Below are 24,234 nucleotides of genomic sequence, written 5' to 3'. Positions count from 1 at the left end.
ACGTGATGATTTCGAATGGATTGTCGATGCCTGGGTCAAAGTGCCGGCCAGCACTGTAGTTTGAGCGTTCGTCAGAGCTGGAATCACTATTACGAAACCCCATGGCGACAACTCTTGACTCTCACAATGAGATGGAACCCAGCATTGTTGGTGAACTCACCCACCTGGCTGAGCTATTTATTTTAGATACAGAAGAAGAGGACTTAGACAGATTTGTAGATGTTTGAATACTTTGACTTATATTTCCGCGAATAAACATTACGTCAATAAAACAATCAAACTCAGTTTTGCTCCTATTGACATTTTTAAAACATGCTAACATGTGCCTTGAAACAAAGCGCTTTTTGTATTGTCAAAATACAGAAAATACACCTGCAACTGAGACGGATGGCGCCCTTTGCAGGCGGCGTGGCACGTTCTATAGGTGTGAAAATACGGTTTATATATTTTTTTTTTGCAAGTTGATCTTGCAAACAATTTTAAATATTGCATTTAAGCATTTTGTTCACCGCAGGCTGTCCTCTGAAGCCACTGGACTCGCAGCCAACTGACATGAAGGCCCTTCATCAGCATCTAATGTTGCCCCCGCCCCGACTTTTTACCAAGAGGTCCCTTATTGAACTTCATGTAAAAAGTTCTATGAACTCTGTCTTCTCTGCTTTGGGTTCTATATGCCTCGGTTGTAATTATGACATTATACTATCATGGTATCCTATTTATTTATGAAGTTTTAAATTTCCCATTTCAATAATTTCTAGACAGTCTTGTCTTTTGTTTGCTGTACAACTTTATGGTCTCAAAAGGTTAACTTGTTTTAGAAAAATCTGAAAATGCATAAATATCTTTTTGTCAGATTTTTCGTAGATAATGTAAACATGAAGAAAAAATGCACTCAACATTATAGAGGGAATGTTCTTTCCCTTCCCTTTTAAATATATTTATTTTTATTTAAGACAACTCTTAAGAAAATAATCTATTGATATTTGGAGCTGTGCTTCTTGAGCAATGCATTGTGGGCTTGACTGGGTTTTTAATGGGTCGAAAAGGCCCCGTGCGAAGTTACTAAATGTGGGAGGGGTGTTGAAAAGGTTGCCTTTGTATGAATTTTAAACTATGTGGTATCACCTGAGTAATTGTGTCATTCCTCTTTCATTTGTTTTAGTACAAAAGTTTGTTTTGTATGTTATTCTTATGTTTGCGGGTGGGCCTTGGTCTCCAGCAATAGACCCAAAAAAGAGGAAAATAATTTTCTTTTTTCCCCAAATTACTAAAAGACAATACTAATGATGATGGTAACATTTGAAATGTTTGTTTTAAATAGAGAAAATATTTTTTTTAAACTGCTGGGCTGGGGTTTGCTGCAAGACTACAAAAAGAATACAAAAACTATCATGCTAAGGTAATAAATTATGATAAACTAGAAGGAAATTAATTCCAGAATAACTTCCTGCAATCTGTTTGGTTTCCCTGGGTCAGGTTGTTTCTTTTTTTTCTCTCTGCAGGATGAAACAGTTTTGTGCACGATTTCAAACTTGTAGATCTGGGTGCAATTAAATTGTTGACAACATTAAAAAAATGCATTAATAAAAAAAGTGACATGCTTTAAGATACTTTATTTTATTTACCAGACCAGAAACACACTCTTCTTGGCCATGAATCAAATTCATTCCTTCTATTTCCATACCACTTATCCTCACAAGAGTAATGGGAGGTGCTGGAGCCTAACCCTAATTCTTCTGGCTTGGATTTTTAACCAAATTACTTTTAATGATTTAACATAAATCTGCTGCAAAGTGAATGTTGTAGTAGTTTTCTTTTAAATGCTTGCATAAACTTGGCCATTATTAAAGAGACTGCGTTGAATTTCTCTTCGGTTTTCAACTACTCCTTATAACCATCAGACATCTGACGTGTACATTTGCCACCAGTGAAATATGAGGAGTGCGGATACTTTGTCTGTTGGTAAGTTCTAGTGGCTCACTTCTTGTTGATTTTTTGGGCATTTACTGGTAACATTTTGTTGATTTTGGGACATTTACTGGCATCTTCCTGTTGATTTTTGGTCCCTTGATATTATTTGGGCATTTGTGAGCCATTTCTCAATTTTTGTTGCCAATCGGGGTCACTCATTGATTTGAAGCCATATTTTGATCACTTCCTATTAACGGCTAACTGGCAACCAGTGTATGGTGTACTCTGCCTTTTGCCCAAGTCAGCTGGGTTAGGCTCCAGCAACCCCCACAACCCTTTCGAGCATGCACGGTATGGATGATAAATGAATTAATCTTTCTTGTATGTGTATCCCCGTCCAAGACACTGAATGACAATTACAGAAAAAAGTAATACATATTTTTGTAACCAATACATTATTTATTGCAACTCACAATTTCTCGTTTGATATAATTCCTATATTGCGGGTACAATGTGCAATGTGGTATAAAAACAAAAGGTTTCTATTCAAAGGATACAGAATATTTGGACAAGTGACCACAGTAAAGTGCTCTATACATTGCCAGGCTACTCCTGGAGAAATCTTAAAGGGTTGTGGGGGATTGTGGAGGTTTCTATGAAAGTGACGGACAGTATGAGTCCTTTTATTAATTTGTTACAAGAACACATTCACGTATATTAGCACCTGCACTAGTGTTGTTGCTTGGAAAGATTTGAAGCATAAGCCATGGTCCTGGTTCAGTGCATGTCAGACGAGGTTGTCGCCGTGTGTGTGTAGACAACTTTCCGCTTATCAATGACAACACTTGGAAATTACTACTGCACAATGACAATCATTTCCCTTTAGGTGAACCAAATGGTTTCCATTCCATCACAAAACCGATTAACTTTTGTGAAAACCTCAAGCGAATGATGTGCCGGAGAACCTGGTAGGTGTGTTTTGCAAATCAAACCTACGGAGAAACCACATTGATCATTGTGAAATTTTCATTCCATAGTTCCCCTTATTTTATTTTGTACTTCATTTTTTGAGGAGTGTACTAACATTTATTAACATAACAGAGGAATACTTCTAGGTTTAAAAAAGTGTAAACTCTCACAAAATATAAAATGGATACATTCAAATCATTAATTATAAACATATAGTCATGCATATGTTCACAGGGCTGCAAACCATTTGAATTTTAGATTTTATTTTATAAAATATTTCTCATGTGGTACAGGTAGTATGTCAATATTATTTACATTATTATTCATTCGTGTTTAATGCATTAGTGTATGGTGGTGAATGAACTCAAGGATTTATGATGGTTACCTAGTATTCTGACTACAAACAGTAGCTAATGTCTGAACTATCAGATTAACAAATAATCTGAAAAAAAAAGAAAAATCTATGTTATGTGGTTTAGATTTGCCAGCCAATGAAATTGGGAGCCCTCGTTACCTTGTTAAAAGTATTTCTTAGTTGTGATCTCTCCCGACATAATGCACCGGCTTCATTCCGGCCGACAGGTCCACTCATGACACTTCAATGTACAGAGTATAGAGGTACATAAGTCCAGGTGTCTGAGGGTCCTGTGTGGAACCCCTGTGCTGCCCCTTAAATGGCTGGCATCCACGCTCCAGCGCTAGGAGGTCGGCTTGGTTCTCCGCTTCCTGATTAGTCTAGCTCGGCACTGTCACAATCCGAATCATCGCACAGGACCTGACCCTAAAAAGAGATTGGAATACAGCAGGGTTATTGTAGAAATGGAGGACATTTTACATCAAATGATAAAGTAATCCATGTTCAAAACATGCAGCTTCTGAGTCATTTTACATGGCCTGAGAACATTTAGGAAAATACAATGGAAAAAAATGCTTCAAAATATATTTTTCTGAATACCAACACGTCTAAAATATGCCCTGAAATGACATGTTTATATCCGACACTCCCAAGAACAAAGATAATCTTAACAAAATAGTTCAAATTAATTTTCCTATGTTGATACAGCATTTAGATTTTTGTTAAAGGAAATTATGATTAAATAATTTGGAAAGCAAGGTTTTTGAATGAATATATTTTTTTAAGAGAACAAAAAAATGTTTTGATCAACCAAATGTTTTGAAATTAAACTAATTTCATTAGAATAGTACGAACATCAAATAAAATGCTATTCATGGATTGGCAAAAATCCAGATCAAAGCGTGGGGGCTGTACAGCGTCTTGAAAAAGTGGACAGATTTTTTATTTTTATTTTATATTGGGGCTGTTTGCTTTGCAAAACATCCACAGAATATATGTTTGAGAATTTTCAAATTGTGTCTCCCGAACACTTTTTTGGTCCCAGTATATCAGGAGAAAAAAGAAAAATCCTGCAAAAAACTGGACGGGTCGTAACTGATCTAAAGATTAGCCAGTGACAATTTATCTCCTAATGTTGCAGAAAATCCAAAGACTTTATTTTGCAAGAATTCTGAAGTCCACGTGTCCTGCAGTTTTGTAATAATGATCCAACAGTCCCATTTTTTCAAGAGATAGACATAGAGATTTCAAGGAATGCTTTACCTCATTTTGATTCTGGTCACTTTCTAGCTTTGTTTTGGCCTGACCCAGCATTGCGTCTCTCTCTGACAGGCCATCGGAAGCCTGAGCAGGATCCGTGTTGTCTGCTGGGATCTCGGAGCCCTGAGAGAGGAGGTCATCACTGCGGTAGTCCAACCTGTCATCCGTGTTGGTGCTGACAACATCGGGTGTGCCGCTGTGAGAGTGATCTGTAGTGTGGCCTTCCTCCCCGTCCGAAACCGAGAGGTTTTCTGAGCTGAAAGTTGATACTGACTGACACTTGGTGATGCTCGTCGGACGTCTGAATGTGGCATGGTGCGGTATTATAAAACAAAAAATCCAAAATCAAAACCACGCTGTTAAAAAAACACGGTAAAATGTACAGTAAAACAATGGGAGAGTCGTGGTTGACAGAATTTGATCATTACAATAACTGGAAAACTGGAGAATAGAAAAACTATACAGTAATCCCGCAATTATCCTGATTAATGTAGACCAGACATCGCCGTGATAAACTAAAAACCACGAAGTAGGGTCACCAGTATTTTTGTTTTTTTTTACTTTCTATGCTGAGTTTTAGTAGCAAGCAGAGGACAGGGGAGTGGCTTCTGCTTGCGAGTTTTAATGTGGATTTTCACATTTTTATGAACGTACAAAAAAAAAGGAAACGCGATGTAGTGAAGCCGCGATAATCGAGGGATTACTGTATTGTTTCATTAACTGTACATTTAACAGTAGACTTAGATTTTTACTTTGAACTCATGGTTAAAAAAAGTCAATATTTTATTCTTTATACACAGATCCATATTGATTTTGATGATGGTGACATTACTGCACTCATCTTACGCCTCTGGGATTTGATCTTTCACTTTCATCTTGGCAGTTGAGCTTACTGATTTACTGGGTTACTGAAGATAGGTCAGAGTATGCATTAGGGCTCCATGACTTTGATTAGCACTCACAGTTCTGGGATTCAGCATTCAAGCCCAGGTTGAAAGCTGTAAAGCTGGGGTCTCAAATCGGTCTACAAAGGGTGTCAGTGTGTGCAGGTTTTCATTCAAAGCGAATAAGAAGAAAAGTTTTGCAAGTGTAATCAGTTCATTGCAGTCAAGTGCTACTCACATTTTAGAAGACACCTCATTGATTAAACTGTTGGCACTGGATTGGTGGGAACAGAGTCTAGGACCCGCTGTGGCCCTTTGCGGAATTAGGTTCAGACACCTTCTCTAAATTGTCCTGAGGTATGTGTTATACGTCACACCCAGTGGCATAGATTTAAGTTGTTTATTATCCTGTTTTAATTTGATGGTTTCTTGTCTTTCTGTGTTCACTAATGCAGTCTGTGGTGTATATGTCTGCCCTTGCCTGAGTTGTCCTTGTCGTTACCCATTGGTATCACCTGTTGTTTCCTGGCCCTGATGTCTTTTCTGCTCGCTGCCTCCCGTGTCACCCTATTTATTCTTTGCTGATTTGTTAATTATCTTAGATATTGGTATTAATGTTTTATTTGAGTGAATGAGCTTATGTTATGAAAGATCACCTTAGTGCACTTTCAACCCCGTGTCTGCCTGCCTCCCTGCATATGGGTTCAACTCTGCCACATCAAACATAAATGAAAGGGATGTGTATAGAAATGGCGGGTCTGATTACCATAATCACAGCCAGTGGAAGCTAGCAGAATCAACTTAGCCATAGATTTTCAAGTACAAGAACTTAGCGAAAATTGGAAAAGTGAAAATCTGGGAGGGGTGTAGAAATCTGCTAATTTATGCTCACACACGACTTCCATTTTCCAGATGCCCCGCCTTGCAAGCCACAGAGAGATAATTTTGTACAATTGGAGGATTACTGATTGGAATATACTTGAAGGAATGGGGAGGTGCTATGTTTGTCATAGTTCAACTTGACGGACATTTTCACAGGCAATCACAGTTTGCAGTTTAACTGGTATAAATCTATCTGGTATATAGTTTGTTCCAAATATTTTAGTCACTCTCCCCCTTCCTGACTTTGCATATTGTAACTTTGCTTAAAACCTCATAAAGGCATATTCTAGTATTTTTTTTAAATATTTTGATCAGATTGGTACAAGTGTTTTACAGTCAACTGTTTTAAACCACCAGATTAAATTTAATTGTTTTAGGGTAGTTTGCTGGGAATTTGATGGCAAGCTTTTTACAATGTTCCCTGTTTTTAACAGTACAATTCTCAGACACCCTAAGTTCTAAGAACTTGATTCTGGAATAGGTTTGTGAAAAGCCTGTGGGCTAATTTTGCTGACTAGACCAATCAGCGCCTCTCCGTCAAGCCGAGTCAAGTTTTGATTTTCATGTTTTGAATATATTTTAGTGCTTTGAGTATTTTGCCTGTATGCTCTCAACCTCTTAGCGAAAATACCTTGCTAGTTACAAAATCCAGGATAATTTATCAGGGAGACTCCTTGAACTTCTGGGAGACTTGCAATGTCTGGATTCTGGTAACCAAAACTTCCAGTATTTTACCATAAAGTTTTTTTTTTTTTGTCACTCACCGTCTCCGTGGCAACTCGACCTCACTGTCAACTTCACCTTCCTCCTCTTCTGATGACACTCCGCGTCTCTGAGGTAGCCAAGGGTATTATATTATTGAATTGATAAACATTCCACTTTAGATTCTGAATTATCACCTGTTTTCGTGTAATAGCTGCCCTATAGAGAATGGCTGAAGGTGTCAGGTGCTGACTCCCAATTCCCCCTGAAACCCCCCTGGGCAACCTCACACCACCACTTCCATCTTCTTTATCTTCCCCCGCATCGTGGGGTAGGCGGGGAGATCCAAGAGATCCACGCAAAGATCCTGCTCCCCTTCCACAAGGTGAGTCCGGGCTGCTAGAAAAGGGGAGTGATGCAGCATCCTCGCTAGGAGTATCACTCCGAGGGGGAGTTTCTGTCAGGTCATCCAGACCAGGGACCCCCAATTCTGATTCTGCCAATCCTGCAGAGGCACTGAGGCGACCACCTCTCTCTAGTAATGGGCCCTCCTTTCCCTGGCTGCCCACCTCAAGTGTGGTAGAGATCAGGTCAGGGCTTGAGGATGATATCTGCTCATGGTTTAGGCCCTGCAATGCTGCAGAGGGCTCAAGACGTGGTTTGGAGGAATCCAATTTTGAGCTATTAACTTGGAGCGCTGTCTCTTTGTTGGGAGATGAGTGATTGGCTTTAGGTCCTGCCAGATCGCCGCTGCTGCCTTTTCCAGGCTTGCGATGGCGGGTTTTTACCCTTCGAGATCGATTGGGAGAAGTACAGCTTCTAGTCGGGCAGGACGGAATAGCGACTTGCATTACAGAGGAATCCATTTTGGGAATGATTACCTCAGACTTCGGGATGTCTGGCCTTAAAGAAAAGGAAGAAACAGACAAAAATTACACCTACAATTTTCACCAGTGCTTGGTTAAATGCACACATGTCAGAGTAAGTCCCCCAGGCCGAATCTAGCCCACAATGTAATTATATTTGGTCCGTGAGATCATATAAACTGTGTATGGATGGCGTGTTGTGACAAAGTGTCATACTCTTTTTATCGTCTGCATTATAGGTGCCGTTTCCTTCAGAGGGCCGAAATGGGTTAATATGATTGATTAAGTAATCGATATTCTAGCTGATTATTATTTGACCATCATTGTTGAGCTAATTGTCCAAATCCTCCTTTTTGCCTCTCAATAGCAAATGTAAGGGTTGCGGGTATGCTAGCCTATTCCAGCTAACCTTTGGCACCAGGCAGGACGCACTGAATTCGTGGCCAGCCAATCTTTAGGCAAAATGAGACGGGCAAGCATTCACTCTCACAATCATACCTAGGGGAAATTCAGAGTATTCAACCAGCCTACCATGCATGGTTCAGGGATGTGGGAGGAAACCCACGCAGGCCCAGAGACACCATCCATCCTTTAAGCAATTTAATTTAAAAAATAAAAAATAAATAAAATTTTATTTATATATATATATATATATATATATATATATATATATATATATATATATATATATATATATATATATATATATATATATATATATATATTCTTTTTATTGTTTCTAATTTCTAATCCATCCTTTAAGCAATTTTGTTTAAATAAATAAAGAAAATAATATATATATATATATTTTTTTTAAATAAAATTGCTTAAAGGATGGATTAGAAATTAGAAATAAAGGGAATACTTTGTTATATATATATATATATATATATATATATATATATATATATATATATATATATATATATATATATATATATATATATATATATATATATATATATATATATATATATATATATATATATATATATATATATATATATATATATATATATATATATATATATATATATATATATATATATATATATATATATATATATATATATATATATATATATATATATAATCTTTTTATTTATTTATTTTTTTAAATAGAATTGCTGAAAGGATGGATGGTGTCCCTGGGCCTGCGTGGGTTTCCCCCCCACATCCCTGAACCATGCATGGTAGGCTGGTTGAATTCCCTTTATTTATTCTTTTTATTGTTTCTAATTCTCAACTCATTGACTACCAGTGACAGCAGCTAAAGAGTGGGGAAACTGGTAAACCTTTTTTTTTTTAGCAGGGCACAAGGAGACAAACAATAATTCACGCACACTCATACCTAGGGGCAATTTAGATTGTCCAACCAGCCTAGAATTCATGTATGCCTTTGGAATGTGGGAGAGAACCAGAACACCCAAAGAAAACCCACACATGACCTGGATTTGAACCCTTGATCCCAGCACTGTGAGGCCGACGCGCTGACAACTCAGCCGCCAGGAAAATAACTGTTTTTCTTACCTAATTTGTTTTTGAATTGAAAAGTAAACTATCTGTCTTAAATTAAAGAATACTTATTTAAACTGTTAAATATGCAGATGCAAACTCTCATGCAGTCTACAACATTTTTCAACATAAAGCCCTTCCTCTACTGCAAGATTTTGTACAAGAAAATATAATCACATCAACAAATGCTGGCTCAAGAGGTGACTGTAGTTGCCTTCAAAAAGAGTGCATTCATCCAAAGCATCTTCTCTGTCATTACCGCACATACCTGGAACTCAATACCAAATAACATGCGTGAACTCCTGTCCTTGAACCTCTTCGCCAATCATCTTAAAGCCTAGCGGTTACACATACAAAATTGCGATCATGACGCTGTCTAAAATTGTGCTACGTGTGTGTATGTGTCTAGTGTGTGCCATCGTTTCTCTTGTACCCACATAAGGGACTTAAGATGGAAATTAGCCCCCGGATATAATCTTACATATTTACTTATAAAGGATCATTAACATGAATATATAAATATGTTCATTAATATGGGCTGTCACTTATCAAATAAATCAATCAATCAAATCATTCCTTTTCTGAACTGCTTATCCTCACAAGGGTCATGGGGCGTGCTCCCAGCTAACTATGGGTGCCCTGACTTGGTGGCCAGCCAATCGTAGGGCACAAGGAGACAGACAACAAAACATGCACAGTTAAAAAAGGTAATAAAATAGTAATAATACAAATTAATTTATTATGCTAGAAATAATTAAATAATATGAAAAATATATTAAAAATAATAAATGTCATCCTCCTCCATACCACAAATCCTCAAAAGGGTTGTCATTATATATGTATAATGAGATATAACGATTTTAAAGATTGAAATTAAATTAAAATGTGTATAAAAAATATTTTCTTGAATTTAAATTTAAATTAAATTTAAAGATTTCAATTGCGGGGGTTGCTGGAGCTTAACCCGGCGGACTTCGGGAAAAAAGGCAGACTACATCCTAAACTGGTCGCCAGTCAGTCGTAAGGGCACACAGAGAGACAAACAACCTTACGCACTGATACTGTCACCAGAAGGAATTGAGCCCATGCCTGCCCGCACCGAAGTCAGGTGAATGAACCTCAACAGCACTAGGCAGCCACTAATAAATGTAGTAATTGAATATATTAAAATAAAAAATATTAAGGTAATACTTTATTCAAATTGGTAATTTGTCACAATAAAGCTATTTCTACCTCATATTCTAATAAAGAAATGATATTGCTCTGTGACTTTGTCGCAGTTTTTGAATCAAAAATCAGATTTTGTCACCCCTGATTTAATTCTACATGACAATAAACAAAATGTCACCTCTTTGCTGAGGGCAGTTTCTGTGGGACATTTCTTTTCTTAATGAGCTTGTCCATGGTGTTGGAAGAACCGCTCTGCCTGGGGCTGTGGTGCCTAAAAAAACCTGGGTAGTTCTTATCCAAGGACTGCTCCCTCCTGGATATAAACCAAACAAGTAGTTCAGTAATAAATGATACTAGTATAACCCAAAACTGATGTGAGAAATGAGAGCAAACCTATGTAGCTCTTTCTCCTTGAGTTCCAGTTGCAGCATGACAGCACTGAGCTCCATATAAAGGTTATTCGCCCTCTCCAGTTTCCTCTCATAGTGTTCTCGAATGTCTAAAGCATGTCTGACAAAAGAGAAAATATCTGGATGACGTCATCGGACATACGCATGAGAAAGTTTTAATCCCCAGCAACTGGCATGCACCCAGCACACTTCTTCCACCCACGGTGATGGAGAAAAATAGTCACATCAAGAAATTAAAAAGCCTCATTCATGTACGTAGTCGGAATAAGAGCACAACTGCCCCCAAGGCTATGCTGTCTCGGTCTTTAAAAAAATCCTACCTAAGCTCATCTCTGCGTCGGTTGATCAGCTCCTCATCCAGTTGGTGGAGGCAGGTACCCTCAGATTTAATCTTCTCAAAATGCTGTTTCACCTCCTCTCGCCATTCGGCCTGATAAGAAAGCATATTTTCGTAAGTAAATGCATTTGGTTAGAGCTGACTCTCTTGTTGGGTGACAGCAGATGAGATGAATAAGCAGGCATGGATGAAGCAAGTCTTATTTCTTGAGAAAGTAAAATGCTTATCAAACAATTTGGAAATGAATCAGAACCAGCAAGGCCTGGAGAAGATCCCGTGGGAACATTTTAAATAATGGTATATGAAAGTGAAAAAGCAGGTAAAGCAACAAATATATTCAGTATTTGTACAGCAAAATGGTCAAATTGATTTTATGGTCATGTTTTGCCTGGGGGAAAGGCGGACGAGCGCCAAAGGGGCTGGTGATGGTAGGGGGCGTTTGCTGCGCAGGTCGCCCAGAAGGCTTTGTGCGGCCAGTTTCCCCCGTCCTCTCGGTCGACCCCGCCAGCGCTCGGTGTCGCCCCGCACCACGTCAGCCTCACAGCTCTGAGATTCTGAGTTTAAATCCAGGTCGGTCCATGTGTGTGAAGTTTGCATAATCTCCCTGGGCCTGTGTGGGTTTTTTTGGGTAGTCCAGTTTCCTCCCACATTAAAAAAATCAAACATCCATGGCAGGCTGATTGAACACTCTAAAATTGGCCCGAGGTACGAGTGAGAAAGTGAATTTTTGTCCGTCTCCTCGTGCCCTGCAATCGGCTTCCCACCGATTCTGGGTGCCCCTCGCCTCTGGTCAGTAGGGATAGGCTCCAGCACCACCCGTGACCCTCGTGAGGATAAAGCGGAAAATGAATGAATGAACAGATGTTTTGTCTTGGTTACAACTCCCAAAAATAATGGTCTCAGTGAATTTTGGTCTCGGGCAAGCCATAAAACTATTTTACTGAAGAATTAAGACAAGCACATCTGCCAGCAGATTGCTGTTTTACTCTTACTTTTGATTGTAAAACAACTAAGAAGCTTACTCTGAGTAAAATATTGTATACTTACCAAGATTGTGGCTACGATAGCGGATTCATAAAATAATGCATCTTCCCGCTTATTCCCAGGAGGTGATATAGTGTTTTGCCGAGCTAACTTCAGTCGAAAGGCAGACTACACCCTGGACTGGTCGCCAGTCAGCCGTAGGGGACACAGAGACAGACAACCATCCACACTCAATATCACACCACCACAGAGTGGGGACTGATCCCATGCTTTCCTCCACCAAAGTCAGGTGAGTGACCCACTACAACGTAGTGACTCCACCATCAGGTGGCTTAGTTACATTAAGATTTTTTTTTTGCTGATACAATTCTTGACAGTTTACCTGTGATTTGAAGTACGTCTCCTGTGGAGTGGATAAGACATCAGCTGATGCTATGTCCAGATGAAGAAGGATTTGGCGGAAAGAAGGCCGGGTCCTGGGTTTGCAGTTCCTGCAAAAACCAAGCTCAAACACAACTGTGTGATGCACTGTATATACATACACTACACTATCACAAGAGTCCTCCAATATATTGTTTAAAAAAACGTTGAACACATAACACATTGTGTAAGCTCTACTGTCTCTGTTTATGCAGCTCAGTCTCAGCTCATTCTCAGCCTGGTTTCCAATATCTAATAATTGCTCACCAGCATTGTCTGAGGAGGATCTTGAAGCCGTCAGGGCAGCTCTCAGGTATAGGCAGCTCCAGGCTGTTGTTTCCAACACCCCAGATGATGGCAGATGAATCCACATCTTTGTAAGGAATCTCTCCCGTGAGCATCTCCCACAGCACCACTCCAAATGACCTAAAATCAAGTTAAAGTTTAATCATATACAATCTCAAAAATAACATTTTCTCCACCACAAGAGACTCAGCTCGGATAATTACACCTACCAGATGTCAACCTTTTCCGACACTGGCTCATTCCGAATGACCTCAGGAGCCATCCAGGCCACTGTACCTGCAAAAGACATCTTTGTGCTCTTGTCAATGAGCTCCTTTGAGGTTCCAAAGTCCGATATCTTTACAAGGTCATCGTGTGTGATCAGCATGCTGAAAAGATGAACATTAAATTACTTTTAAATGATACTCTGTCAACTACCGAGTACTATCTCGGGCTGCTGGATGAACCAGGTTTGCTCTAAAAATGAACTACTATTACATTGCCCACACAGTAATTACAGCATACTACTACAGTAATCCCTTCACATATGAGTGCCCCAACATACAAGCAATTTGAGATACAAGTAAAATTCCAAGCAAATATTTGCCTTGAGACAACTTTTGCGATACGGGCACACGAGACAGCCAGGTGGCCGGGACGTGAGAGGCTGCTTAGGATTACACTGGGCAGAGCTTTGCTTTTTTTCCCTGTTTTTTTCTGTGTTCCTCAGTGCAGTATTAATGCAAACAATGGATTCTAAGCAAGCCGGGGCAAAGAAGGGTAGCATGAATGTCAGGATTATTAGTTTTACATTATTATATATTTGCTTGCAATGAAGAATGCTTGAAGAATGTAAATGAGTTAAATATTCATATGGGTTGGCAGACATGATTGCCCTTCAGTAGAAACCATTGCAGTGACATAGCCTAGGACAAAATGTGTTTGACACCCATGCAGTTTAGTTCATGCTGTGCTTTGTTGGTTGGGAAATGTACAAAAGAATTGCTGTTTAAGAAAGCTTACTTGAAATCAAAAGTAATACATTTTGAACTTACTTGGGGGACTTGAGGTCTCGGTGTATGATCTTATGTAGGTGTAGGTAGTTCATGCCTCCTGCGATGCCCATGGACCAGTCAACCAGGAGTGAGGGTGTGATTTTACGACCTGCTCTTAGCACCTCATATAATTGGCCTTGCGCACAGTATTCCATTAGGATACAATAGCAAGGAGCCTGGGTGCACACCCCTCTGGATTGAAACATCAATTAGAAAAGAGCATACTGGTAGTGTCAGAATGATACGAGAAAATTATTTGAATACAGAAGTATCAATACTTGAATGTGATAATGTTGGGGTGTTTGAGTTTACGAAGATGTTTGATTTCAGTCTCCTTGATATCTCGCACTTTCTTCACAGCAACATCATCTCCATGGAACTTGCCTAAGAAGACAGCCCCTTGTGCGCCGCTGCCCACCCACTGTAGGTCTGAGATCTCCTCAAATGGAACCTCCCAGCTTTCTGAACATAGAACAGTGAGCAGAAAAAAATCTTAGCTTGATAAATTAAATCATTAAAGAATGCCCAACCCAGGTAAATGAGTACTAATTATGGTAGTCAGTACACAAGAAACATTCACAAATCCTTTATTTTTCCTCACAATCAAAAAAGCACCTTAAATATGAATTGTGTTTTTCTGGAATACATTTTGTCATAGCATCACTCTATTGTACTGTTCCTGTAAGGTACTCATGAGACACATTATTCGTTCATTAAACCCATAAATTAGCAATTGGAACAAATAATATTTTACCTAACAACTAAAACAAGAATTACAACGCTAATATATCAAGAACAAAAGACTAATGTAGCTCATTGATGAAACTTGTTCATTGTTGGTATGCCTTTAAAGTGAAAAATGCGATAATACATTTCTGTCCCGTTGAATGACAATTAGTAAGTGTTCCCAGAGGTGTCAAACTCATTTTTCTTCCAGGATACATCATAGTTATGATTGCTTTCAGAGGGCCATCATGACTACGAGTCCGTAAAAGATTTATCAATGAATAAATAATCACCTCAAATTATTTCATATATCCATCAAATTGAATAATAATAGACAGTCAGATTTTGTAATCTTGCAAACCAAAGGAGGCCAAATTGTGTAGCAACTATAACAGGTGGAAATAGTGGAAAAGTGGTTTGCATGTGAGCCTCACAGTTCTGGGGCCGAGGGTATGATCTAAAGTCGGCCCTCACTATGTGGAGTTAGCATGATCTCTCTGGGTACTTCGATTTCCTCAAACATCTCAAAAACATGCATGGTAGGCTGGTTGAACACTCACTCTAAATTGCCTGTAGGTATGAGTGTGAGCGTGAATGGTTTGTCTCTCTCCTTGTTCCATGCGATTGGCTGGCCACCAATTCACGATGTCCCCTCTGTGGTACCCGTAGTTACCTGGGATAGGCTCCAGCACCCCCCGCTTCCCTACTGAGTAAAAGCATTTTGAAAAATGATTGAACTCTTATAGGTGAAAATGACCAAATGCACAGCATATAGCATTTACATTTGTTCTATTTTTTTGACAACAAAAAAGATTTCAATTTGATTTGAGGGGCTTTCCAGTTACAAAATCCTTGGATATACAAATTACTGTTCCAACATATAAAAACAAGGAAGAAGTTACAAAATCCCCCAAACCTCGAATTCAGTTCTTTTTACCAGTGATTTCATTTTGAAATTTTCCCGGTAGGCTAGAATTCGGCTTGACAATCTCCCTACACTTTGATTGGCTGTGAAACAACAACACCGCTGTTCATTGTTTTAACAGGTTTCTTTTATTTTAAGTTTATTGAGTGTAGTTAAAGCAAATTTGGTCTTCATTGAAAACTACTGGAGCAAGTAAAATGAAAAAAAAGCAGGCCCTGCTATCTATCCATAACTCAGATTGCATGGCAATCCAGCCGTAACCCATCTACCTTTGCTACAATAATCAAGCAGAAGGAAGCATTAAACTGACGACTCCTTGGTATTGTCTGTCTGTATTGAATGGTGAGATCTAGAGACTGAATTCTATTTAATGCTAAGTTGTTTTCAATTCATTATTTGAAGTTGTTTAGATTTGGCCTTATGTACGTAAGTTTGTTTTCTTTGTCCTTTCCCTAATGATAGCTTCATAAAAGCGACGGCTCCTTGGCATGGCCTCTCTGTACTGAATGATGAGATGGAAAGACTTTTACTCCTTAAATACAAAATCAAAATTGTTTTAAAGTCATAATTTGAAGTTGTTCGGAAGTGTTTATGTGTTCATGTGCTCACATTAAATTCTTCCTTACTGTACTGTAATACTGCATGAATAGAACCTGTGTTTGTTGTTCATTTGAAGTTTATTCATGCTTGTTCTTCATATTAATACATTATTAAGTAATTCACTTATCATTTTCCTTAATTTTTTGTCTGTTTCTCACATATTTTATTCAAAACTGGGATACTTTGATCAATATTAAAGGGTTTAGTTGGTAGATTTTTTAGGAAAGTGGAATGAATTACAGAATTTACATATAAAGTACTGCTATACTTAAATTCTCTCAACTTCTGAACTGCTTTATCCTCACTCGGGTGGTGGGGGGTGCTGGAGCCTGTTCCAGCTGGGTTTGGGCCAGAGGCGGGGGACACCCTGAATTGGTGGCCAGCCAATTGCAGGGCACAAGGTGAAAAACAACGATCATGCTCATTCCTGGGAGCAATTTACAGTGTCCAGTCAGCCTACCATGCATGTTTTTGGAAAATGGGAGGAAACTGCAGTACCCGGGGAAAACCCACGCAGGCCTGGGAGAGGAGGAGGTGGACCAATCTGGATTTGACCCCAGGTCCCCCAATGTGAGGCCGATGCGCTAACCACAATGAAAATTTTCAGTTTTGAAAAAAGTTCTGAAACCAATTAATTTTGCAAGCAGAGGTACGACTGTACAACTGAACTCCCAATTTGGTATTAAAAGAAAAAACACAACTATCTTGAGGTATCTTAATTAATACATTTCCTGGATGAATGGATTACCAGTATGGTAGAAGTATTTTTTTTCCTGTATGTTAACCACTGGTCTCTTAGTATCTATTGGTTTATGTTTATTATTGTTCTTCGTCTTACTTTTTTTAATGGGAAACATCCAACTTTCATTTATCAAAAAACAGAAAATATTTGGCCACGATAAAGAAATGTAGCAGACACAGGCAAACAGAGAAAAAAGCAAATCATGAGAGCCACTGAAGTGTATAGCTGTCTGGAGCAACCCCCGCAACTCTTTTGAGGACGAATGAATGAATTAATCTGTACAAACCTTGTTGGGTTTTTGTCAAATTGAGCTAATCACTGTTTGGGATTTCACTCACCTTCATGGCTATGCTTATGTTCAGTGGAGTACGCCTTTCCGATCATGGTCCACACAGGTTTTAGGCAGCCAAATAGTCCCTCCAAAAAACCTCCACTACTTGATTGGAGCCGAATGTTTTCCGAATGGCTCCGGACAGCACCTGCCTCTGAACTGTGGCCCGCCTCGGCACCACTTCCAAACTGGCTGGCATCGTGTTCGTGTAGTTTCAGCACACTATTATCAAAGTGGCCTGAAGTTCCATCACTGGGAGTGGGGCTGCTGCCTCCCGGTGCCCCCAACCCACTAGTCTCAATTGACAACACGTTTCGGAGGACACACTGTGTAGGGGTCAGGTCCGTTTCTGGGGTGCGGGCTGGGGTGCCACCATCAAGTCTTCGATAGGGGGGTTCTGATAACGGGGTAATGAAGCCTGAGAGGGAGGGGGAAGGGGCGCGGGGCTCATGGATACAGGTCCCACTCATCAGGGGTTTCCCCGACCCAGCAGGTTAAAGTGGATGGATGATCGACAGCTGAGAATGCAACCTGAAAACACATGTTCATAAAATACATTTTAAGTAACTGGGGAACCCAATTTTGTTTGTTTAAGGTAGAACAGATTTCTTAAATAGTGTTGCACCAATACATTTTTTGGCTCCTGGTACCAATTCCAACACTGGGCTGATGCCCATGCTGGTATTTATTTATTTATTTATTTTTATGCTAAATCACTATGTACTCACCAGAATGTAAACTAATTGCTATTATGGGTTAGTTGGACAGTACATAAATCATTAGCTCCCTTTGAAAGCGCAAACACATACAATCCATTTTTGAAGTGGGAGGTCTTGCAGTGATTGAAGGAACGTTAAAAATCGTACCCCCCACCCCCCACACACTTCAAATTGTTTGCTTATCTACTATGCCAGGGGTAGCAAACAAGTTAGACACATAGATATAACATTTTAAACTAAAGTTAATTAGTTTGGGCTGCATAAGGGGACTTGGGATAAGTTTAGACACCCCGGGGTATATATATATATATATATATATATATATATATATATATATATATATATATATATATATATATATATATATATACAGTTTGTTGCACTTCTAAACGTAGTTTATTCCCATGTCTAGACTTTTATTCCATCAGTTCTGACAGTGGCACCCTTAGGCCTTATTTCCTGTATTTTTGGGGGAGTTCATTTGAACACCTGTCTGGATGGTGTTTTTTTACCTTTTTCATTTAAGGGTGCCACTTTAGTTTTGCTTCCCCTATGTTGTCCCATAGTCCGGGTTTTCTGTGGACTTTGTCGTCAATAAATTGTCATTTAATGCTAATTGCCTTGTGTGTCTGGCTCCTCATTGGATGGGTTTTTCTGCTGTGGTATTTGTGACTCCCTGTTACTTCTTACCACCAGGGGAAGTCGTAACAACTAGTGAGAAACTCATTCCAATTCATAGAAGGATGTTTTCTCATATATTACTTTGAAAAATGTTTTTGTTAAATACACCCTTTTAGAACAAATTGAGGCTGGTTTATGATTTGAAAACCATTCAACTTGTTTTGTGTACAAACACATAAATGAATGGTGGCCTGAGTGGTTAGCCGCTAACCACTCAGGCCACCATTCATTTATGTGTTTGTACACAAAAAAAGTTAACCGTTAGCGCATCAGCCTCAAAGCTCTCGGGTCCTCGGTTTAAATCCAAGTCATGTCCATCGGTGTTTGCATGTTCTGCCCGAGCCTGTGTGGGTTTCCTCCGGGTAATCCGGTTTCCTCCCACATTCCATAAAACATACATGGTAGGCTGATTGGACATTTTAATTGCCCCTAAGTATGGGTGTGAGTGTGCATGGGGTGTCTGTCTCCTTGTGCCCTGCAATCGGCTCGCCACCGTTTCAGGGTGTCCCCTGCCTCTGGCCTGCGGACAGCTGGGATTGGCTCCAGCACCCCCTGCGACCCTAATGAGGATAAAGCTGTTCAGAAAATGAGATGAGAGACGTAAATGAACGGGTTCTTTGGAGAATTGAAATTATTGTTCTTGTATTTTTATGTGCAATACAACTGCCTTGAATGACAAGTAGAGTGAACCCTCGCTACTTCGCGTTCCACTTATTGCTGCCTGCAGAGCTTCGCGGATTTTTTTTCAGGAAAAAAAATAATAAATTTTAACGATATTAAATTAAAATTATAAATTACATCGTCCTACAGGGTGTGGAAACAACATATTCAATTAGAATTAGTAATTTCATCATTTTATAAATTCTAAAACACAAAAAAATGCACGTATGCGCAAAGCATCATGGGGGATCACGGCCGCGTCACGGTCGCGTCACTTCCGCATCACGGCGTTTCACTTCCGCATCACGAGCATAAACGCAAGCTGATTGGCCAGCTGAATGCTCACTGAATATACTCGACTCCCCATTGGCCCATTCACCACGGATGCCCATTCTCAGTCCACGCCTTTCTCGTGCTGTACAGTACGCTTGTCGTCAAGTTAAGCGTAAGTTTTGTGAAGCCCTTCGTGATGCCTCCCAAACACTCTCCATGCACTGGTTATTTGGATCCGTGATTGTAGGGCGAAGCAAATCAACGTGGACGGAAACTTAATCCGAAGTAAGGCTAAATCTTTGTTTGATGCCATGGTGCATGCGAGTGGTGAGATGACCAAGTCGGCGAGTGAGGAGGAAGAGGAGCCTGCTGCCGACGACGACGCTGACGAAGGTGGCCTTACTTTACATAATTTGCAGGACCTCTTTAATACAGCGAAAGACCTCCAAAGAAAGGCCAAAGAAATGGACGATAACATGGTGAGGGCAGTCGAGTTCAGAAATCGCATCGATGAGGTCATGGCTGTTTACAAGCGCATCCTCACCGACCAAAAAAAACAACGTTCCCAACTCCCCATAACAATGTTTTTTATGCGCCAAAGAACTGCGGAAGATCCATCCTGACTACTAGTACGTATGATGTTTTTGAATTGCTGCTATGATGTTTTTGAATTTCTGAGTTTTCTGAATAAAAGTTTACATGTATTATATTTGCAGTGATTTTTTTGTATGCACTAACATAACACCTGCATTCTAATGTGGAATAAAAACACCTGAATGAACAGCATATTATCCTGGTGGTGGTTTTGGTCACGTGTTATACGTTTCTATAAGCGTTTTTGATTTATTTATTATTATTTTTTTTTAATGGCGCCCGGCTACTTCGCGGTTTCACCCTTCTGCGGGGGTGTCCCGGTCCCCATTAACCGCGATAAGCGAGGGAACACTGTACATAATACTTACACAATACCTAAACTACCCGGACGAGTATAATGCGGGCAGATTGCCAGTCATGCATCTATAGAAAAAAAGACACTGCCTAAATCGAAAGGAAAATCCTTACTTTCCTGCCTATGAATGGAAGCCCAGCCTTCCCAGTGGAGCATCAAGCTTTGTGGGAAATTGGCTTTATGAATGAGTCGACGAAAGCACGATGACGGCACCGACCAAACCTCTGTATGATCTACAATATAGGAACTACATGCATCAAAGCTGAATTATAGTATGCAGGGCAGGAAGAAGATGATTTGTATCATTTGTTTGTGTGCAGGGAGAGGCACATATGCATGCATAGATCCCAAAGCAGCAGCAGCGGCAGGAGCAGCTCCGCTTCGCGACTCGATTTGCACATTCGTATGAGAAGAACCACGGCGGAATGGGGAGCGTGAAAATCAGGCAATCGACACTGGGCCTAGAAAATGCGCGCGCAAACTCTCGCATGCAGGAAACTCAATCCCAAAATAACAGCTTATGTTGACAATCACACTCCCGACGTGGGCCGTACATTGTAAACCCCGATGGATACTACGCTGCGTGCCAAATCCGAGTGCCGCAGCGTCGGTATATTTTTATGGCCCCGGCGCAAACGACACTAAATGTGCGCTTCCTTGTCGTACAAACACGCTCTTTAAGCATCACTTGTCGATGGGTTGTTTTATTTTTTAGTCAACATCCACTAGCTTGCCGCCGCGCCGAAAGTCACGCGCAAATGCACGGGCAGTCAATTCCGAACTGGCGTCCTGGGAAAATTTCAGCGGTCTAGTATTCTAGTGTGTCATTCCCATACCTTTCTGCCAGCTTGTTGTCGCGTTGTCAAGTGCTAGGGTGGGCTTTCGTTTATCCTTAAACTGGTCAACAAATCGTCCACCCACCCCCGCCCCTCTCCCGTCCGACTCTTCAATGCCCCGTCCCGTAATCCAACAGTTTTGCGTCGCCGGGACGGATCACATGCCGCTGAATGTGTATCGATAGCTGGGGACCCATGCAACATGCAGCGCGCTGGGTTCCGAGAGGAGGGGGGAGCTGTCTCACTCACAGTGCTGAAATGACGTCACGGATGGGACGGGCTCAGCCGCGAGGGGTCGCTGCATCACTCACCTCTTCCCCTTCCACTCCCGACAGCTTTGATTTCATAAACCTTTATCGGCAAGTGACTAGTTTTGGTCACTTCAAAATATTAGACCCATAAACATCAGGATTCCACTTACATTGAAATCACATTTTGAGATGTAACTATTGAGATTGAAGGATTAATTTATTTGAGGGTGATAGGTTCATTAATAATTACCCTTCTGATGTAATTATCAATCACTGCAGACAGACATCTTATTCAATTATTGACATTTAATTAAATAGATTGCATCATGGATAAGGACCTTAAGGGACAATACAGCAAAGCAACAAGACTTCCCCTTGTCTTCAACAGTATCCTCTCGAACCGTAATTCACGTACGGCTTTAAGGCCATGAATCAAAACAATTACAAGGTTCAAAAACAACAACTGTAACTATAATAACAATCCTTCATTTGACCTAACAATCATATAACAATTACATAAAGAAGCACGAAGTGCATCACAAGGTATGCACACTATACGAGTGTTATGGAAGTGGCAGATATCCCGAGTCCTTGCTGCCTCCCGATCAACAGCCCTCAGAGCCCGATACCGGGTGAGATGTAGCATAAACAATCCTTGGATAAGAAGTCCACGTGAGAGTGGACCAGGCGGCTGTTTATGACCTCGAGCCGAACAATAGGAAGAATGAATTAACAAAGAAATGAATTACTTCACATATATGTATAATAGTAATACAGAATAAACCCAACAGAGGGACATATTGATGATGTTTCAGAATGAATAAATTATTCATTTATTCATTCATCTTCCATACGTGAAGTACGCCGTTAATGGCCTACCGCCACGCGACGTTCTTTGACCAGTCGCTAAATTGCCAAAATGGACATCAAAAGGGAGACCATGTATAGTAAGGCTTTTTCCTTTTAAATAAATGACCATGTATAGTAAGGCTTTTTTCTTTTAAAAACGTAAGAGTTGCTAGGGGTGCCAGAGCCTATCCCAGATGTTTTTGGGCGAAATGCAGACTACACCCTAGACTGGTCAGTCACCCGTAGGGCACAGAGAGAGAGACATACGACCGTCCGCATTCACAATCCTACCGCCACCAACAGGAATTGAGCCTGTGTTTGTCTACGCCAAAGTCCCTGAGTGAACCTCTACACCATGAGTCGGCCCATTAATGATAATATATACATGTAATATGTAAGATTATAGCCAAATGCCAATTTCCATAGTTAGTCCCTTGTGCAGGTTAAAGTTGAAGACTCAAGATGTAATGAATAAGGGAACACAGGACATAAGATTGGGCGGCCTGGTATATGAGTGATTGGCGTGTCAGCCTCACAATGGGAGTCCTGGTTCAAATCCAGGTAGGTCCACCTGTGTGGAGTTTTCATGATCTCTCTGGGCATGTGTGGGTTTTCTCTGGGTACACTGGTTTTCTCCCAAATTCCAAACACATGCATGGTAGGCTGAGTGGACACTCTAAATTGTCCTTATGTATGACTGTGAGCGTGAATGGTTGTTTTTCTCCTTGTGTTTGGTGTTTTCAACCAATTCAGAGTGTCCCCTGCCACTGGCCTGGTTCCAGCACGCCTCTGACACCTGAGTAGAACCCTTTGACTCGGTTTGCGGCCTGTTAGGTGCCAACAGCTCTTCCATCTTATCCCTTAATGGAATAGTTGGTCTCAAGCGTGGCATCTTCTCTCAGCACTTTTTTCCAGTTCAGGATTTCCAGCCGCATTGTGGTATTGCTCCTTCTGCTGTGTATTGTTCACAGCTAATTCCAAGTGTATGACAGCATAGACATGGCTAAATGCTTCCAAAAAAGAAGTAGCAGTAAAAAGCCAAAGCATCTGTTGGGTTTATTCTGTATTACTATTATAAATATAGTTGTATTAAGTCATTTCTTTGTTAAATCATTCTCTTATTATTCTCAATGTGTTACGAGGTCATGAACTGCCGCCTAGTCCACTCTCACATGGACTTCTCCAAGGATTGTTGATCGGGCAAGGACTGCATATCTGCCATTTCCAGCAACGGAGCCCATAACCAAGATATTGTTTCTGCCACGTCCATAACACTCGTGACGCACTTCGGGTTTTTCTTTATGTAATTATTATATGATTCTTAGGTCAAGGAAGGCATAATTGTTCTAATCTAAATGTTGTTTAGGTCTAGTCTCCTGTTTTTGTTATTGGTAAAATACCTTGATTGTTATTGTAGTCCCAGATGTTGTTTTTACTCATACGTGATGGAATGATCAACAACTCTGTAAATTGTTTTGATTCATGGCAATAAGAGTCATACGAAAACGTCTATTCGGTGAGACGTTCGGAAGTTGTAAGAAGGAACTTGCTGACTCTCCCCTCGGAGGTTTTACCTGTTGTTATCCATTTCTATTTAATTAAATGTCAATAATTGAATAAGATGTCTGCCTGCAGTTATTGATAATTACGGACGAAGGTAATTATTAATGAACCTAACAGCATCTTC

General features: G+C 40.1%; 2 protein-coding genes across 2 annotated transcripts in view; one reads left to right on the top strand and one right to left on the bottom strand.

The window, feature by feature from the left end:
• The window catches only part of LOC144200460 (poly(rC)-binding protein 2-like), a 9,439-nt gene extending 7,641 nt beyond the window's left edge, over positions 1-1,798 (top strand). The window contains exon 13 of the mRNA XM_077722640.1: positions 515-1,798. Coding sequence (XP_077578766.1) covers positions 515-551 — 37 coding nt within the window. The 3' untranslated portion in view covers positions 552-1,798. The remainder of the gene's footprint in view (positions 1-514) is intronic.
• A 551-nt stretch (positions 1,799-2,349) lies between these two features.
• On the bottom strand, positions 2,350-21,679 carry map3k12 (mitogen-activated protein kinase kinase kinase 12). Its single transcript, XM_077722540.1, has 14 exons — positions 21,448-21,679; positions 17,337-17,860; positions 14,284-14,467; positions 14,006-14,197; positions 13,181-13,339; positions 12,933-13,091; positions 12,628-12,736; positions 11,245-11,354; positions 10,908-11,024; positions 10,693-10,827; positions 7,161-7,866; positions 7,026-7,093; positions 4,499-4,796; positions 2,350-3,661 (listed from the first exon to the last, which is right to left on the bottom strand). The coding sequence occupies exons 2-14, from the start codon at positions 17,797-17,799 to the stop codon at positions 3,611-3,613; spliced, it is 2,751 nt and encodes a 916-aa protein (XP_077578666.1). The 5' UTR covers positions 17,800-17,860; positions 21,448-21,679; the 3' UTR covers positions 2,350-3,610.
• Between the last annotated feature and the right edge of the window lie 2,555 nt (positions 21,680-24,234).

This window comes from Stigmatopora nigra, chromosome 1, assembly GCF_051989575.1.
Source record: "Stigmatopora nigra isolate UIUO_SnigA chromosome 1, RoL_Snig_1.1, whole genome shotgun sequence".
Lineage (NCBI taxonomy): Eukaryota > Metazoa > Chordata > Actinopteri > Syngnathiformes > Syngnathidae > Stigmatopora > Stigmatopora nigra.
The sequence above is the reverse complement of the archived record's forward strand: the minus strand, read 5'-3'. Positions and strand labels throughout refer to the sequence as shown.

Coding starts and splice junctions, on each gene's coding strand:
- map3k12 (XM_077722540.1), bottom strand. CDS start 17,799: ATGAGTGGGACCTGTATCCATGAGCCCCGCGCCCCTTCCCCCTCCCTC. Junction 14,198..14,283: donor CCCAACATTATCACATTCAA/GTATTGATACTT, acceptor GTTTCAATCCAG/AGGGGTGTGCACCCAGGCTC. Junction 12,737..12,932: donor ATCCTCCTCAGACAATGCTG/GTGAGCAATTAT, acceptor TGGTTTTTGCAG/GAACTGCAAACCCAGGACCC.